At 34.0% G+C, this 17,642-nt stretch overlaps 2 protein-coding genes across 2 annotated transcripts in view; one reads left to right on the top strand and one right to left on the bottom strand.

The window, feature by feature from the left end:
- The window catches only part of CDC73 (cell division cycle 73), a 137,933-nt gene that overhangs the window by 62,838 nt on the left and 57,453 nt on the right, over window positions 1-17,642 (bottom strand). The window lies entirely within an intron of this gene.
- On the top strand, window positions 7,265-14,831 carry B3GALT2 (beta-1,3-galactosyltransferase 2). Its single transcript, XM_023203405.2, has 2 exons — window positions 7,265-7,861; window positions 12,197-14,831. The coding sequence occupies exon 2, from the start codon at window positions 12,321-12,323 to the stop codon at window positions 13,587-13,589; it is 1,269 nt and encodes a 422-aa protein (XP_023059173.1). The 5' UTR covers window positions 7,265-7,861; window positions 12,197-12,320; the 3' UTR covers window positions 13,590-14,831.

Raw genomic sequence — 17,642 nt, 5'->3', positions numbered from 1 at the left:
CACACACACACACACACACACACACACACACACACACACACACACACTCTACACACACACTACAAGTAAGACAGTTAACTGAAATGTTCTGGAACATTATAAATTCTGGAGACAGTAATAAATTCTGTGAAAAGTTAGAAAATGGTGTATAAAACTCAAAGGTGAGAGAAAATTAAGTGAAAAATAAATACACAATATGTTCATTAGCAAATAATTAAGGATAAATGGAGGATATAAACAGAAATACTACATTTTTCTTTTTTGGCTCACTAAAACTCAGCAATTCTATTTTCTATGTGACCACATCTTATTTAAAATGGTTGAAAATACAGGAAATGCATGAGAAAGTAAAAGAATAACAATATAAGTTCAACTGGAAACACAAAAGTATCAAAACACAGTGCAAATGAGTGAAACTATATGAATTTCCTAAGGGTTTATATATGAAAGACAAAATTTAAATAACACTTATTTATAATTATTTTGCTATCTTTATAATGATCTATGTATCCATCAGGGCTATCAATTTCTTCAAAGAAAGGAACCTAATGACGCATCTCACATCTCCCCATAGCTTGCATATAAAAAATGCCTAATGTATTTGCCAAAGGTTAGCAAAACCCTTACACAGCCTAAGAAGTTGGGGGCAAGGCACAGAATCAAACCCTAAAAGTCAAACATTATCTCTTGGTCTGTAATCCTATAACCTTTGCATGTCTCTTGTCTGCTTTGCTGTAGGGGTTTGGTTGAGGTGATGGGAGAAATTTTAAAATTATAGGAAAAACGCAAACCTTCTTGGAAGGCCAGAAGGTTTTGCAAAAGCCTCTAGATAGGGTTACAGCTGAAAGCAGCCTAATCCTCTTACCTTGAGTTAATAACTTAGAATAGGTACAAAGGAATGTAAGGGAGTTTATCTAGAGAGCTTCTTTACACATGTGGTCCTAAGACTGGTCTTTGATCATTCATAGGACTGCTCTCCCTAGGAGAGGGCGACCAGATTAATTACCCACAGGTTTGTTGACTCAATGTCTTTGTCATTAAATCTGTGCTGAATATGAATAAATGCTGGCAAGGCCAGCTAACTGGCACACGGCTGCCACAACTCTTTCTGTGAGTGGCCCCCTGCTCTTTCACTGAATATCAGTGTCTGAGTATGTTATTTATCCATCATGCAGCCTCGTTCTGTGGGTCAGACTCCAGCACTTTGCAAAGTTCCTTTACACTGATGTCCCTATTTCTAATCAGGCCATAACCAATCATACTGAAGGTGGCTACATGAATCAAGTATGTTCAATGTTCCCTTCTTTCTTCAAAAAAATCCTTTAGGAAAAAATTATATTTACTTACTTCCAACACTTGCTTTCTTGTTTTGTCTTTTATGAGACACAATCTCACTCTGTCGCCCAGGGTGGAGTGCAGTGGTGAGATCTCGGCTCACTGCAATTTCTGCCTCCCAAGTCCAAGTGATTCTCGTGCCTCAGCCTCTGCAGTAGCTGGGATTACAGGCATGTACCACCACGTCTGGCTAATTTTTGTATTTTTAGTAGAGATGGGGTTTTGTCATGTCAGCCAGACTGGTCTTGAACTCCCAACCTCAGGTGATCCGCCCACCTCGGCCTCCCAAAGTGCTGGAACTACAGGCGTGAGCTACCATGCTTGGCTCCCAACATTTGCTTTCTATTTGTATCTACTACAGCCATTGAAATAAATATTTTCTGATACTAATAATTTATATTTGGGTAACTGCTTCTTTGCAAAGTTTTGGTAGAATTTTAAGTTTCAATATTTTATATACACTTGAATTTACAAGTTGTTTGTTATACTTTAAATAAATTAAGTGTTAATAATTTTAAATACCAAGAATATGCTGGGTTTGCAGAGAGTGGAGAGTAAGCTGCCTGAAATAATTTATTCAAAGATGCTGACCCAGTGGATGTCACAGTTCTATCAAATTCAACACATCCCCTTTATATTTAATTTACATGGAACAAGTGTTTATATAAGAAATACTTTACAATGACCCCTCTAACTACCTGAAATGAAATGCACAGGTAATATAACCAATCTACGTATCTATTTTAAAAATTAATACACTAATACAAATAAAATTTTTAAAAACATTTACGATAGAGGCCAGGTTCAGTGGCTCAGGCCTATAATCACAGCACTTTGGGAGGCCGAGGTGGGCAGATCACTTGAGGTCATGAGTTTGAGACCAGCCTGCAACATGACAAAACCGTGACTCTACTAAAAATACAAAAATTAGCGAGGTGTAGTGGCACAAGCCTGTAATCTCAGCTACTCAGGTGGCTGATGCAGGAGAATCACTTGAATCCCCGAGGTGGAAGTTGCAGTGAGCCAAGATCATGCCACTGCACTACAGCCTGGGCAACAGAGCGAGACAGTCTCAAAAAAAAAAAAAAAAAAGAGAGACAGACAGAGAGAGAGACAGAGAGAGATTTATGATAAAAATATGCATTTCAGTATGTAAGTATCAGACATGATTTTAGCAGAAGACATACTAACCAGATGCTAATACCTATACATAAAGTCATAGTGAATGTAACAATTACAAATGCTCATAGACTGGTATACTGGAGACTCAATGCCATAAACATAATTTGATTTTTTGAAATGGTGAACCATTGGCCAAGTTTAGAACAAAGCAAAGTACAAGCTTCCCTCATTGTATACTGTAGTTACATTTCTAGATAATTCAGTGCATGTTAAAACTGAACAAAATATACTTTATGTTCCAACGTTTCAAATTTACTTAATTATAAAAAAGTGTTTCACCTACACAGATATCCAATGAAACACTCAGAAGTCCTGCAGAATGCAGAGCTAGTCTTTGTTGTTTACAGACTATCCCACACACTACTGGACTACTACCTACCCTGGCCCTAAAATGCCCTTAAAAATCATTCTGTTAACTAGAAACATCCTCACAAATTTCTAGAACACCTCCTAGAAAGCAATACTACCCCTACCACTGCCCCCTTGAGAACCACAGCTCTAAGAGTATTATTCCTGACTGAAATAGCTGTGCCTCAGAAAAACCAAGGAATACACAAGCATAATGAAGTATTTGCCAAATCACTGCTGATTGTAAATGTTCATTGTTAATAGTTTGCATGAATTAAAACAGATAAGGTGTCTATAATTAGTTCTGAAAGAGACACTTAAATTTAGCTTTGTTTTCAAGTCAAAAGAAATTCTTAAACAACACACGTATCTGCTGCACAAGAAAACTGAAGGAGAAAAATAAGGCAGGCAAACACTGACACTTGTGGTCATTCTGAGATTGCTTATTTGCAATCAGGCTAATTCTTGCTTTCTGAGTTCAAGGAAAGTAAAGCTGGTTCATAAATCATCCACTGACTTTAGAAGAAAATTACAAGCTTTTAATAAACATTTTACTTCTCTTCAAAAAGAGTAAACTACCTACACTAATATTAAATAACCAAAAAACAAGTCATTTGTCCAAATCCTTTATGTAATGAAAAAGACTGCATCTGATTATAAATAAAAACAGTCAAGAGAAATAAACTCCAAGCAAACATTACACAAAATTGTCTAGTCATCTCAATAAAACTAAAATTGGTCTCTCAATAATTGTGTCAAGTGACAGTTTTCAGAGTGGTATGGTGGAAATTATACAAGATCTAAAACATTAAGATTTTTGTCCAGCATGGAAAAAAATAGCTGGTACTTCTGGTAAGCCCTAGCTGAAATTAATTACTTGAATTCAGGGACCAACCACTTAAAACAAAGCACAAACAGGAATGGAGACCAATATAGGAAGACCAGATTCATGTCTCCCTTCTAATGTTACTCAAGGATATTTGCTCATTCCCATTAAATGAAAATCATACATCCTGGTTGAAGGGCCCTTCCCCTACCCTTTCTCTTTTAATCTTTTTACCAAGAACATATCATTGAATGTATATACATAGATAAATAGATGATATAACTCCATGAGTTACTATTTAGTAGCCACTTGAACAGCAGATTTACATCTGATTCAACATGTAATAATCATTCAAAACCATTAACTACCTGAATACAAAAATAATTATTTCTACACCCAGTAAAAACTGAGACTTAGAAGGCATTACAATTCCTGTCTTTAAATTTTGACTCCTTGAAGTCTATACTAGACATGCCCAGGAAAATGCTAAAACCAGTCTGGACAGCTCTGGCCATAATGCACATAGTAATGGCCACCTATTTTCCATCACGGATGTGTTGTAAGATTAAAAATAGGCTTATGCAAATGACAATTACAAGCCATTTATAACTATAAAACTTAACAGAATAGCTGCCAGTTTGCTGAGTCTGACAAAGAAACCTTGTCACATTTACTGAGTTAGTTTAACCATAGAATTCAGATGTTAAAAGAAACTAGACTAAAGGAAGAACTTCTACAAGCTCTCCTGTCATAAGATTTTTACAGCTTCTCTTGACTGGAAACATGCAGGTTGCTAGAAAAAGTTACTGAAGGAACTTTATCTCACATCTACCCTGTTTTCCTGAACTTTTACATAAAGTTCTTAACTAACTTAAACTTTTAACAAACAGGTTGGCCAGCCACTGTGGCTCACGTCTGTAATCCTAGCACTTTGGGAGGCCAAGGCAGGCGGATCACCTGAGGTCAGGAGTTTCAGAACGGCCTGGGCAACATAGTAAAACCTCCCCTCTATTAAAAATACAAAAATTAGCTGGGTGTGGCGGCACATGCCTGTAATTCCAGGTACTCGGGAGGCTGAGGCATGAGAATTTCTTGAACCTGGGAGGCAGAGGTTGCAGTGAAACAAGATCATGCCACTGTACCCCAGCCTGGGCAATAGAGCAAACCTCCGGGGGGAAAAAAAAGGGGGGGGGAAGGGAGGGAGGGAGGGAAGTGGTTGCAGGTGTACTTTAAAGTATGAAGTAAATTCCAGTTAAGTACACAGGCACCTTTTGTTAGTAGTATTTGGAAGTTTCTTCCTGTTTAAATACTTGCTCCGTAACATGCAAAGTTCAGTGGCGGGGGGAAACTCACTGGAAATTCAGGGACTCAACCCAATACTGGAGGGACCCACTAATGAGTAGGTTACCCATAAAACTCTCTTAATAATCAAAATCTATAATAATCCAGGAAGACATAGAAAATACCCAATCAAAAGAACTGGCAAAAAAATAATTATTATTTAGTCCTTCCCTGGAGAAAGGAGTAGGGAATGTCTCTAAATCAACTTTGTAACCCCTATACATAATAAGCTATGACTAAATGCACATGTTGGTACACAGTAGTTAATCAATACGTACCTGTTGAAAAAGTGAAAATATAAACATTCATTTATTATTCTGTTAATGATTCCTGGGTATGCTGTGCCAGTGTTCGAGAGAAAAAAAAAAAACTCCCACAATTTCTCTAACAGTGCCACGTAGTACAAAGTTTAAGAACAGAGAATGATGATAGTACTAGATAAATTTAAAAAAAAAAAAAAAAAAAAACAGAGGATAAGAATTTAGATAATCTTGCTTCAATTCCCAGCTTGGCCTCTATTCTTACCAGTATTTATCTGACATTTGGACTAATTATTTTACAATTCTAGACACTGGTTCCTCATCTTTTAAGTGGGTATTACAATAATAAAACTATTAGAAAAGAACCATTTGCATAACAGCTCAAGTAAGCTTAGCACACTATCTAATTTTGAGTAAATACTTCATAAAATGGTCATTGTGGCTAGCTTCATAGTCAAATCCTATGTAAGGAATCACTGATAAATACTGATCTATAAAAATGCATCTGTACTTCTGGAAAATAAGTTATTTTAAGTGAGTTCTTAAGCATTACTCTGTTAACTAGCCAACTAATTTTAAAAACAAAAAGGTAGTGAGTGAGGACTGTAGTATGGGTGGATATAGACTACAAGGAAGTTGGGTTTTAGTCCTCTCCTTCAAACTAGGAGGAGTCAAAGATCAGTCTAGGCTTTAGGTTTCCCATTTATAAAATTCTTTTTATTATTTTCTTTAATGATCCTTCTAACATTTCTAATACAGTGGGGTTCTTAAAACTACAAAGCACATTTCATCAGCAAAGCTCAAAAATATGTGCACAAAAATTTTTTGAGTATCAGAGAAAATATAAATTCATATTCATTTGAAATAGCAGATATTAATGGGGGAGACAGATGAGATGAAGAATATGTATATAACTGTTAACCTTTAGCTTAAGCTCCAAAACTATAACTTTCTAGGATTGAATTACTGTCCCTAGAGTCTCAAAGGAAAAACTGATAATAAAGGCTATTTACAACAAAAAAAAAATTTTTAAAAAAACCTTCCCTACTGCTCTGCAGTAAGAAAAGCAGCAAGGTGCCAGGCCCAGAAACTAACCATATAAGAAAAATCTCAGTGAGTATGTAGTGCTAATAAAATCTGCTTCACGGCAAGTTATTAAATCTTCCTGAAACATCAGAGTAAGTAAACATAATTAGTAAAATCTCATTACCCCCCATATCCTATACAAGTGTCCTATATCTGTTGTATCATTTTACTGAATTCTACGATACATGTAATTTTAAAGGGAAGGAAAAATAAATAAAAAGTAAATGCCAACATTAAAAAGTGATTTAAAATAAAGTTTTCTGCCATCAAGAACACCAAAAGCCACATAAGAGCAAAAAAGAAGTGGGCTGTATCACATCATGCATTAGTAAAGTAATCCATGACAGCTTATTTATATAAACCCCAGAAAACTGGGGGGTGGGGAAAGAGGGGAGGAGATCTAAGTTACAAAGATACATGGCTTCAATAGAAACCATAGGTCTTAACTAGACATTAGTAACATCAAGAGCAGTTTGAAAGCAGGAAAAAAAAATTCAAGAAGAGAATGCACTGAAGGGGTTAAATTACACCAACTCACACACAAAAGCTTATACTGCCTACACCCTATAAAAGCATGTAAGAAACATGAAAACTAACCTCTAACAGAGAAAACATTTAGAAAGCCTGTACTTAAGAATAAAGTTAAAAGGAAATAAGCTGGAAAAAATAAAATCATAACCATTCATTTTATAATCATCACATTTTCAAATTATTCACTCATCACTACACTTGCATTGAACATATATAATTTATCACATAAAAGCAAAATCTCTAAGCTTCTCCCTACCTCAGGTTTTTAGTCAAAATGAATGCAAACAATCACGTGGGATTCAGCCAAGCAGTGACGTTAAATTCTGCTCTGTCAGAGAGAGCATCTGTCAAGCCCACATTTAAACTGCTGCCTGCCTGTGCAGCAGCTGAGGAACCGTGGATTTCATATTATAGACTAAAACCCCATTAAAACTGCTCGAAATCCTTTCTGCAGCTGCCAGGCAACAACGAAAGAAGAGAGGTAAATCCTATGCTTTTCCAACACAACTGAAGCACTACATTTTAGCTCTGGCTGCTTTACATTGCAGTTCAGTGTTATTACTAGAAATATGGATACTGAGGCGAGAACACAGCACTGCATTGTCCAGCCAGGAAAATAGCAGATGTAAAAAGCTTCAATGCATCAACTGTCGGGAAGAGTCAACAGTGCTACAAGCAGAACGGACAACTACAGCTCTTTTGTTTAACGAAAGAGAGAGAAAATGAAAGAAAGGGAAAATTTCAGAAGACTAGGACCCATATGAACAAGGAGGGTAACTCGAAGACAAGCAGACAGATGGACACTTTGGATACTGTGAAAAGCAATCGCAGGAGGCAGACTGTTGGGGGATGTGCGCATGTTCGATAGCATCTTTTTTGCTGAAGTGATGGCGTGCCAAAAGTATTTTCAGTGGGCATAATCCTCTTCACATAAATGGCCTGACCAAGGAAGGTATGTCAATATCTTGTGTATGATAGTCATTTAAATGTATTACCTTTTCATAGCCCTGGAGGCACTAATACCTGATAAGCAAGTTCATACAGTTCACTGCCCTTGAAACTATGAAAGGGTTTCTTAATATCTGATTTTAAAATTTGTCATTGTTTAGAAGACAAGCTGCCACTGCTTTATGCAGCTAAATATGTAGCTTGGAGTAATTCTGGGTTATAGACATCAGAGGGAAAAGGCAAATAAAAAGAAGATGTGTTTAAAGGATTCCTTAAGAAATTAAACTTAAAAAAAATTTGTAGTCATTTACAAAAAACACAGCAATATTCTATTAAATTGGGTCATACTGAATCCTTATCTAGTGAATTAAATGCTCTCTTAAAAATGGCAATCAAAAGAGACAATGCAGTGAAATTACATTAAATAGTAGCAAGGAAAACCTTAAGAGTTTTTTTTTTTCAGAGTCCTTTTAAAACAAAACCTTAATATATAACAGTTTTTAGTAACAAAATCTTCCCTCCAACATCTCCCTAAATGAAGATAATGAACCCAACCAAAGAAAGTATCAACAAATTTTAAGTATTACCAAGCTACAAGAAGATACTAAAAGGAAAGCATTAACACAAGATCACATAAGGTAGTGTGAGTTTATGCATAACCCCACAATAGAGCCTCGTGTTATTATAGTGTCCACGAATAGAACTTTAAACAAAGGGTCATCAATAGTTGGTTTAAAAATTAACTATTTTAAATAGCTTATATTTTATGTAAAAGACTGATTCCAAATGATCAAATTTAACATTGTCTCTGATTATCATTTTAAAAGTAAAATTCAAAAACATAATATGAAAATACTTTGATACAAAAATATCCACAAACGGCAATACAAGGTCAAAAAATTACATATAAATGTAGCTACTATGCTTCCAGGCTATATTAATATGCAGTAATGAACTACTACCACTATATGTGTGTGCAGGGCACAGATAAATTAAATAAACTATTTTAGCAACAATCATAGAATAGCAACTCAGGGCTCAAGAACGCAAAGATATTTCTAAAATTTTACAAATCTATCAAAGATCCTGATTTTTCCTCAATTTCAAACCACAACTCAGTAATTATCTAATAATCACAAAAGGCAAACATTTTAAAAATATGTAAGTCCTGCATTCCAAAGTGACGATTAAACAAGTTTACCAGACTCTATTACATGTCAACATCACTCTCAATCATGAATTTTTATTCTAATAAAGACTAATAATAAATAGTACTAAAAAATATGGTTGTAAAAATTTCAAGTCCCTCTTGCTACCTTTATCTCTCAATATTAAAGTCACCAATTAAGCAGTTTTATAAGCTATACATCTCAAAATGAAAGTGTAAGTTTTTCTATTAAACCATCACCAATAGACTAAAGATACCAACACTTTTAAAAGTCAAATGATAAAAACTGTGTGTGTACTGAACAACATTTTACAGTAACATTCTCCCCACGAACTTCATCCACAAGTTATAAATACAAATTAATAGCACAAAGATATCAAAAAAGAAGAGAAAAACCAAAGCCATTTATTTTCTAAAAATGTAAAAGTGCAAAACTATTTTGCATACTATTGAACTTTCTTGTCTTGCTCTCTCTTTTTAAGAATTAAAATACAACAGGCAATAACTGGAGAGTAATTTTATCACTTAATAAAAAAAGGCATGGTTATTTTAATTTTATATTCTTTTTTAACAAAAAAATTTGTAAGACCTGAGAAACTTTTAATAAGGAATTTTTTAAAGGCTAGACACATGTACTTCATTTATCAATGGGAGATTTATAGTTACATATGGATTTAACATCTCAATAGCTTAATATCTAAAACATACAAATACCATGAAGTCTAAATTAAGATGTAGCTCTATTACACACAGTTACAAAATCATATTAGGACCAAAACTATGTATTTATGCTAGATTACAATATGCAATAATTTGCTGCTTTCTGTAATACTAAAATACTTTGGAGACATGACTTTGGGTATATTGTTCTTATAAAAGCAACAAATTATGATTATTTTCCATCATTCATTTACTCAGTCCTTTAACTCAAACATCCATTCAAACATCTGACCTTATTGTTTACTCCTTCGTACACCATCAAATTTACACTTTAAAAAAAAATCTAAATGACTGGACTTCTATCAGATTCCAAGTGTTATTATATCAGCAGAAAACAGATATACTTAATTTATCTGTGTAACACTTAGCATAGATCAAATAAATTTTAAAAGCAACTTTTGTTTCTTTTAAATTTACATACACAACCTTTATATCTACTGGTGTCTTTATGAAGTGGAGGGGAGAGTCATTACCATTTACCAAATACGTTATTTGGAAATAAAAGCTTAAAAATAGTTCCCTAGTCTAAAAAGAATGGGCAACTACTTACAAGTACAAGAAGGAAAACACAGAGTTTCTAAATCAGAATGCTCAGCTGTATTATTTTCAGCTTAGCTCATAGCAGAACTATGTTTTGTTGGTACAGTGAATAGCCTTGGTTTTCATTATAGTAATGTTGAGTTTAAATTCGTGTAAATAAATTCCAACAAATAGCACACTAGATGATTTGCTTTTAAAATTCCAAACTTAAAAACATTGTTCACATCTTTCAAAATGCTTAATTTTTTTACATTTTAGAAATATTATAACTTCTAAAAGTACTCTATAAGCTCACAAACTAGAAATTTCAAACGCTGGTGCCTATACAGTTGGACCTTAGATATCTGTTCAAATTCCCACCTACTTGCTCCCCCTAGTGGCTGCTACTATAATAGTACTTTCATTCATTTATGTCTAACACTTTCAATCAGTATTTTCAAAGTACTTAACGTTATGCATGTGAATTTTACTTTATAACTATTCAATTATATGGAGATTTCCATGTAAATTCTATTTCCTAGAAGTAATTAAATTTATGCCAAGGTTAAACAAATTTAATGTTAACCATGACTCTCAATATCACAGGCTAAATACACACATTTATGTACACACTGTAATTTCAAATAAATGCTCCTATATTAAAACTTTTTATTAACTTCTTTTGCTTAAAGAAGTAATTTTCATAATAAAAAGTTGGAAAAATTAAAATTACATATTCATCACTCTTTCTTGCCAAAAAGTTTTTTCCTGTTTTAATGGAATTCAAACCATAGCTCTTCGCCCACCTCTACTCCCTCGACATATTGGTCCCAAAAAACTGAAAACAACAACAAAAACACTAACAACAAACATGAACAAATCTGTGCTATGCACTGAAAACCTTGTTGCAAGATAACATAACCAGTTTTTAACATACGGCATCATGAACCTCACATATTGCCATCTCATACCTTTTTAAAATACAGGGCTGTTACTGTGCTAATGACAAGTTCTAAAAGTTTAACAAATTGTCTGCATGTAAATTTAGAATAAAGCACAACTCAAGGATATTTAAAACTATACTGTGAAATTCAGAATTTTAAATAGTTGGTTTTCAAAGTAACTCTTTTAATTCTAACATGGAGACTCAACCAAGATGTGTAACACTGTTCTGCCAAAGCCATAGATAATCAAAGATAACACGCTATATTTTAAAATTAATCTTAAGTCTAAGAACAATTATATCATGAATACTTCATATTTATTACAATGAAAAGTTAAAATTTTTGGAAGTGTTAATCATTTATTACTGTCTAAAACTCCTACACTGAAGTTATTGGACACTGAAAATTAATTTTGACAGGTGCATCTTCTCATTGACTCTTTCAACACAGTAGGGGCCAATGGAAACATGCCAAGCAGTGTACTGTGACTAACAGAAGTCTGCCATAATCAACCTTGCACCGTCTGTCCCACAACTGATACATGACCATTTTACAAAAAAGGCCTCTGACTGTGCACCATACCACCAATAGTATGTCAAATCAATTTTAATTAATGCCAATAAATTTTCCATCTGCTCTTAAGGCCTTTTTACACAATCTTTCTCAGAAATCTAGTAACATTTTTCTTGAATACATGTAACTTTTAAATCTTTAACTTGGGTCAAAAGTACAAATGACCACTGTACCAAGACAATGAAATGAATCCATCGCCTCATCTCTTTAAAATGCTCACCGTGCTAAAAAGGCATATTTTTAAATAAATTAATCTTGTTCTCAGTGATGTTATGTTGCCAAGGGGAAATAAATTATAAGTTTCATTCCCGGATTATATTTTCACAGTTTAAGACATTCCTATTTGCCCTGATCATATTAGTATCCAAAGTCCCTTTCAGGCAGTTCTGTAAACTTTTGTGCTTCATTTTTGTAGAATGACTACAAGAGAGACAATGTGACTGAATTAGAAAATGATTGCCAAAGAATAGTATTGATTAAGGAGAAGAACACATTTTTGGTCACCAATCTCTCATATACCACTACGGGACATACACAACATGCTTCAGTGGAGGAGAAGACACTGCTGCTTTGCAAAGATGACCTGGAATGCCAAGAGGTCTCTGTTCCGCACTCATCTTATTGGAGTACTTTCTCTAGTGTTTCTTTTTGCTATGTTTTTGTTTTTCAATCATCATGACTGGCTGCCAGGCAGAGCTGGATTCAAAGAAAACCCTGTGACATACACTTTTCGAGGATTTCGGTCAACAAAAAGTGAGACAAACCACAGCTCCCTTCGGAACATTTGGAAAGAAACGGTCCCTCAAACTCTGAGGCCTCAAACAGCAACTAACTCTAATAACACAGACCTGTCACCACAAGGAGTCACAGGCCTGGAGAATACACTTAGTGCCAACGGAAGTATTTACAATGAAAAAGGTACTGGACATCCAAATTCTTACCATTTCAAATACATTATTAATGAGCCTGAAAAATGCCAAGAGAAAAGTCCTTTTTTAATACTACTAATAGCTGCAGAGCCTGGACAAATAGAAGCTAGAAGAGCTATTCGCCAAACTTGGGGCAATGAAAGTCTAGCACCTGGTATTCAAATCACACGAATATTTTTGTTGGGCTTAAGTATTAAGCTAAATGGCTACCTTCAACGTGCAATACTGGAAGAAAGCAGACAATATCATGATATAATTCAACAGGAATACTTAGATACGTACTATAATTTGACCATTAAAACATTAATGGGCATGAATTGGGTTGCAACATACTGTCCACATATTCCATATGTTATGAAAACTGACAGTGACATGTTTGTCAACACTGAATATTTAATCAATAAGTTACTGAAGCCAGATCTGCCTCCTAGACATAACTATTTCACTGGTTACCTAATGCGAGGATATGCACCCAATCGAAACAAAGATAGTAAGTGGTACATGCCACCAGACCTCTACCCAAGTGAGCGTTATCCTGTCTTCTGTTCTGGAACTGGTTATGTTTTCTCTGGAGATCTGGCAGAAAAGATTTTTAAAGTTTCTTTAGGTATCCGCCGTTTGCACTTGGAAGATGTGTATGTAGGGATCTGTCTTGCCAAGTTGAGAATTGATCCTGTGCCCCCTCCCAATGAGTTTGTGTTCAATCACTGGCGAGTCTCTTATTCAAGCTGTAAATACAGCCACCTAATTACCTCTCATCAGTTCCAGCCTAGTGAACTGATAAAATACTGGAACCATTTACAACAAAATAAGCACAATGCCTGTGCCAACGCAGCAAAAGAAAAGGCAGGCAGGTATCGCCACCGTAAACTACATTAGAAAAGACAATTTTTTTTTAAATGTGCAATTTGTAAATATTGCTAAAAGCATGTATAGTTAGAACTGATTACATCCGTAGGACAAGTTTTAGTTAAAACTCATCACATAAAGAAATTCAAAAAGTATTTTTTTAATTTCTGAAGAAGTTAAGTCTTAAAACTATAACATTATGTAACGAAAAAGGTGTCCCAAAAGATCTATTTAAAAAACTGTATAAGGGGATTCTGTGTATTAACATGCAATAATAAGCATGCATAAATCAACGGTTCAAGTCCTCTGTTAGGGGCCAATAAAATGTATCTGCATACATTTTCCACATAAATTTTAATTTAAGAAATGACAGTCAAAAGATCCTTCATTTTAGATATAGCTTTTCATTTTAATATATAATTAAATGTAAATAAAACATCACTATCAATTTTAAGGAAACTTTGTAATTGTGCAAAGGATAAATTTTTTGACCTGACTATTTTAGGGTTCTAAATGCAATAAGATTTAGTTGAGTTATTCCACAAACACATTATAAAGTTCAGATGTTTCATCAACACAGTTCTCATGAAACTATTTACTTTTTAAAAATAACTGAGATATTCTTTTAAATTTCTTTTATTAATACTCACATATATCGGGGAAAATTATTTTGACATGACGTGATAAAATGTGAAAAACTAATGTGTCTCAGGCTCAAGTTTTTAGTTATTAAATGTTTCAAAACAGACAAGTTTTGTTTCCTCATTGGTGTTAAGAACCAAACTGCTATTTCAATGAGTTATTCAATTAGACTAATTACTGCACTTTTAAACAGCACCACCATTTAATTTCATGTATATCTGACTTCGAATATATCTGTAAAGATAATCGAAGCAAAAGTAATTACTTAAAGGCACAAATAGGATGTACTGTTGAAAAAAGATAAAGAGTGCGGTGCAGTTGCATTCAATACATTTTTAAGATGCATGTCTGCCAAAATGCAACACACGGGAAGTTTATTTCCTGACAGCAGGTGTACACATGCCAATACTTAACCATTTTATGGCACCTATTTCTTTCTTGGAGTGCCAAGTTTACAAATCTGCAGTTTTTAATTTGGTAGATGACAAATATTCTGAATCACCAATTAAAAACCTTTTGGGGAGGGATGGGGAAAACTATAAATGTTTGACAAACATAATTCTAGGATGAACAATGTATACAATGCACTTTTATCAACTTTTTAAAAATAAAGGAAAACAAAAAACTTTACTGAGTGTTATGATACAAGTATTTTCACAGTAATTTTGTTTGACTCCATCATGAATTTTAAAATCAAGAAAATACCAACCTACTAACCAAAATAGTGTTTTTATTCCATACAGGTATGTAAATTTGTCTATTTTCAGTCAGAATGTTTCTTAATTCTAATAACAATCATTTTTACCTCTGATTCTATTATTAAGGGATAAATCACCAGAAGAGAATTGTAACATTTGTGAAACTTGAAAACACTAAAACTGTTTAAGTATTTATCTCCATTTCAAATCAGTAGACTAAGTGTTCTATTCTAAGTGAAGTGATTCTGAAAGCTATCCATGTAACACACCCCAGTTCTTGGATCAAGTCTGTTTTTCACTTAATTTATCCTATACGACTACAGAAACACCAGAATTACTTAATAAAAGTCACAAATAAGAGGATAACACCAAATCAGATCAGTATGTTTGACAGAAGACAAAAGGAATCCTTCCCTCAGTATAGAATAATGTTCTCTGATTTATGCTTCAAAAGTTAAAAAAAAAAAGTGTGTGTGTGTGTGCAAAGGTGTGTACATAGAAAGAGAACTCGAGCACTATTTGTTCAAATTATGACTATAGTGCAAGATCTTTAAAAGATAGTAATTTCCATCTGGAAAAAGTTTTTCTAAAAATGACTCATGAAAAACAGATAACAGACACCTAAATTCTTCCTATCTCAAGTTTCAATTTTAAACCTATAAAATTTATAAAATCTATGTAAATTTCTATATTTCTAACACTATCTTGAAAAACAACACTAATCTGATATCAGACACTGTGAGTCCTCAAAGGGGACTGGACCAAATAGTATAAAGTGTCTTTATTCTGTTGAAAATCCTTACTTTAAAATAAATATTCTATTAGTTTACTTTTGACTTTTCCGTAACAATATTCAAATCGTTTTCTTAAGCAAAATAAGCTGATAGTGTATATAAACATCTCACCACTTCTTAATTGTGCCTTCTTCATCCCAATGCTATGTGATCTTTATGTACATACAAATACAATTTTAAACAACAGCTTTGCTTTTGGTCAAAGAAAAGGGTACAGAAATAACTATGTAATCTTTATGTTCAAAGTGTTAACAGGTACTTCAGAAGATGAAAACACCAAAACTTTCAATACTTACAATACTTGTTTATTTTGATCAAGTATATCAGTGCTGAAATTCTAATTCAACCAAATAATTGAGATTTCTCCTCACACCTTTTTGTATACAGCATAATCACACATAATCTCAACTGCAATTTTATTGATATTCTATTTCCAGCAAATTCTACAAAAATAATACCAATAACAGCAGTAGAAACTATTTACTGATTGTACAAGCAGTATGCTTGGTACTGTGTTGAAACACTTTACATACACGATCTCATACAACCCTCATGAACAACACTAAGAGACAGGAAAGACTTGTGTAAGAGGTTAAATACCTAAGATCATACAGCTAGTAAAGCAGCAGATTTCTATTTCAAGGATCATGTTCTTAATCATTACACTGTTCTGCTATTATTTCACATATGACAGTTGATTTAAAAAAAAAAAAAAGTCTAAAGCTGAGCAAAAATGGTCTGTCCCTTTACATTCCCATTCTCTATTCTTCATCCTTTGCCAGGCCTCCAGGCTTCATACCATTTTCACACACTGGAGGGGCACTTGATATTAGGAGCAATAAAGACAAAAGAAAAGACAGTATATCTGATCCCCCAATTATTTTCTCTTCAGTTGTTTAATGGTGACAGGAACCTTTGCAAAGCATACACATTACTGCTTATCTCTTGCTTCTTTGGGCCCGGAGGCACAACTGTAAACAGCAGGCAGGTGGCACTTAGAAATTATAAAATATGCTTCTTTTTGAAGCACAACTGCTAATTTTTAATAGATAAAAGTAGAACTGTATTTACCCATCCTACTGTCTGGTCACCTGCCATTTTGTCATGAGAAGGTAAAACCAGTTTATCCAAACTATTCAGATAAATTTTCTTTTTCTGTCTTTTACTGTTTAGCTAGGAAATTTCACTATGAGACTAACATAGCTTTAAAAAGTAGGAAAAAAAATTCCTGTTGACAGACATTTCTAAGGCATTTCCAAGAATTTCAATGTATCATTTAGACATCACTCCCAGAAGGCAGACGATGGACATTAAATACTAAAATGGGATAGAAAATCCACTACCACCAAATTTTACAGTAATAAAATTGTTTGGTGCTCCTATGATGATTCCTTAACGCTCTGTAAGACAATGTCCTCTGTCTGCTATGCCACCTGAACAAATCCTTGGCAAATGGATCCAAGAACAACAACTCCTAAAAAGGACATGCTGAAGATTTTGTGTCTGTTCATAACCAGTATCCACGATCAAGATTCAAAAAAGCGAAACAGTTCTTGTGTATACAACATAATGGAGTTGATACTACGTTGAAATAAATGCCTTATTACTGGGAAAAGATCGGGGAAACAGGGTTTAGGGGCCTATGTTCGCACCACCATGAGGGAGGGCCAACATAGCCCCAAAAGTAACCACAAAACTGACTGTCTGGGTCTGATATGATGTAAAATGTTGTCTGAGTCTAGAAATTAATGAAGAAAGAAAATTAGTCCACTATTTCATATTTGTTTAACATTTAAAATTTGTTTTAAAAATGTGTTAAAAATTGTATTCCCTTATCAGGGATCCATTTGTCTTCTGACAGGGTTAATGAAAAAAAAAAAACTACAATCTTCTTCCTAAGAGATTCATGCAAGAGAGGGAAGAGAATGACTCCTATATACTTCAGATAG

Source organism: Piliocolobus tephrosceles, chromosome 1, assembly GCF_002776525.5.
Source record: "Piliocolobus tephrosceles isolate RC106 chromosome 1, ASM277652v3, whole genome shotgun sequence".
NCBI classification, from domain to species: domain Eukaryota; kingdom Metazoa; phylum Chordata; class Mammalia; order Primates; family Cercopithecidae; genus Piliocolobus; species Piliocolobus tephrosceles.
Note: the sequence above shows the minus strand (reverse complement) of the source record. Positions and strands in the feature narration are given on the sequence as shown.

Coding starts and splice junctions, on each gene's coding strand:
- B3GALT2 (XM_023203405.2), top strand. CDS start 12,321: ATGCTTCAGTGGAGGAGAAGACACTGCTGCTTTGCAAAGATGACCTGG.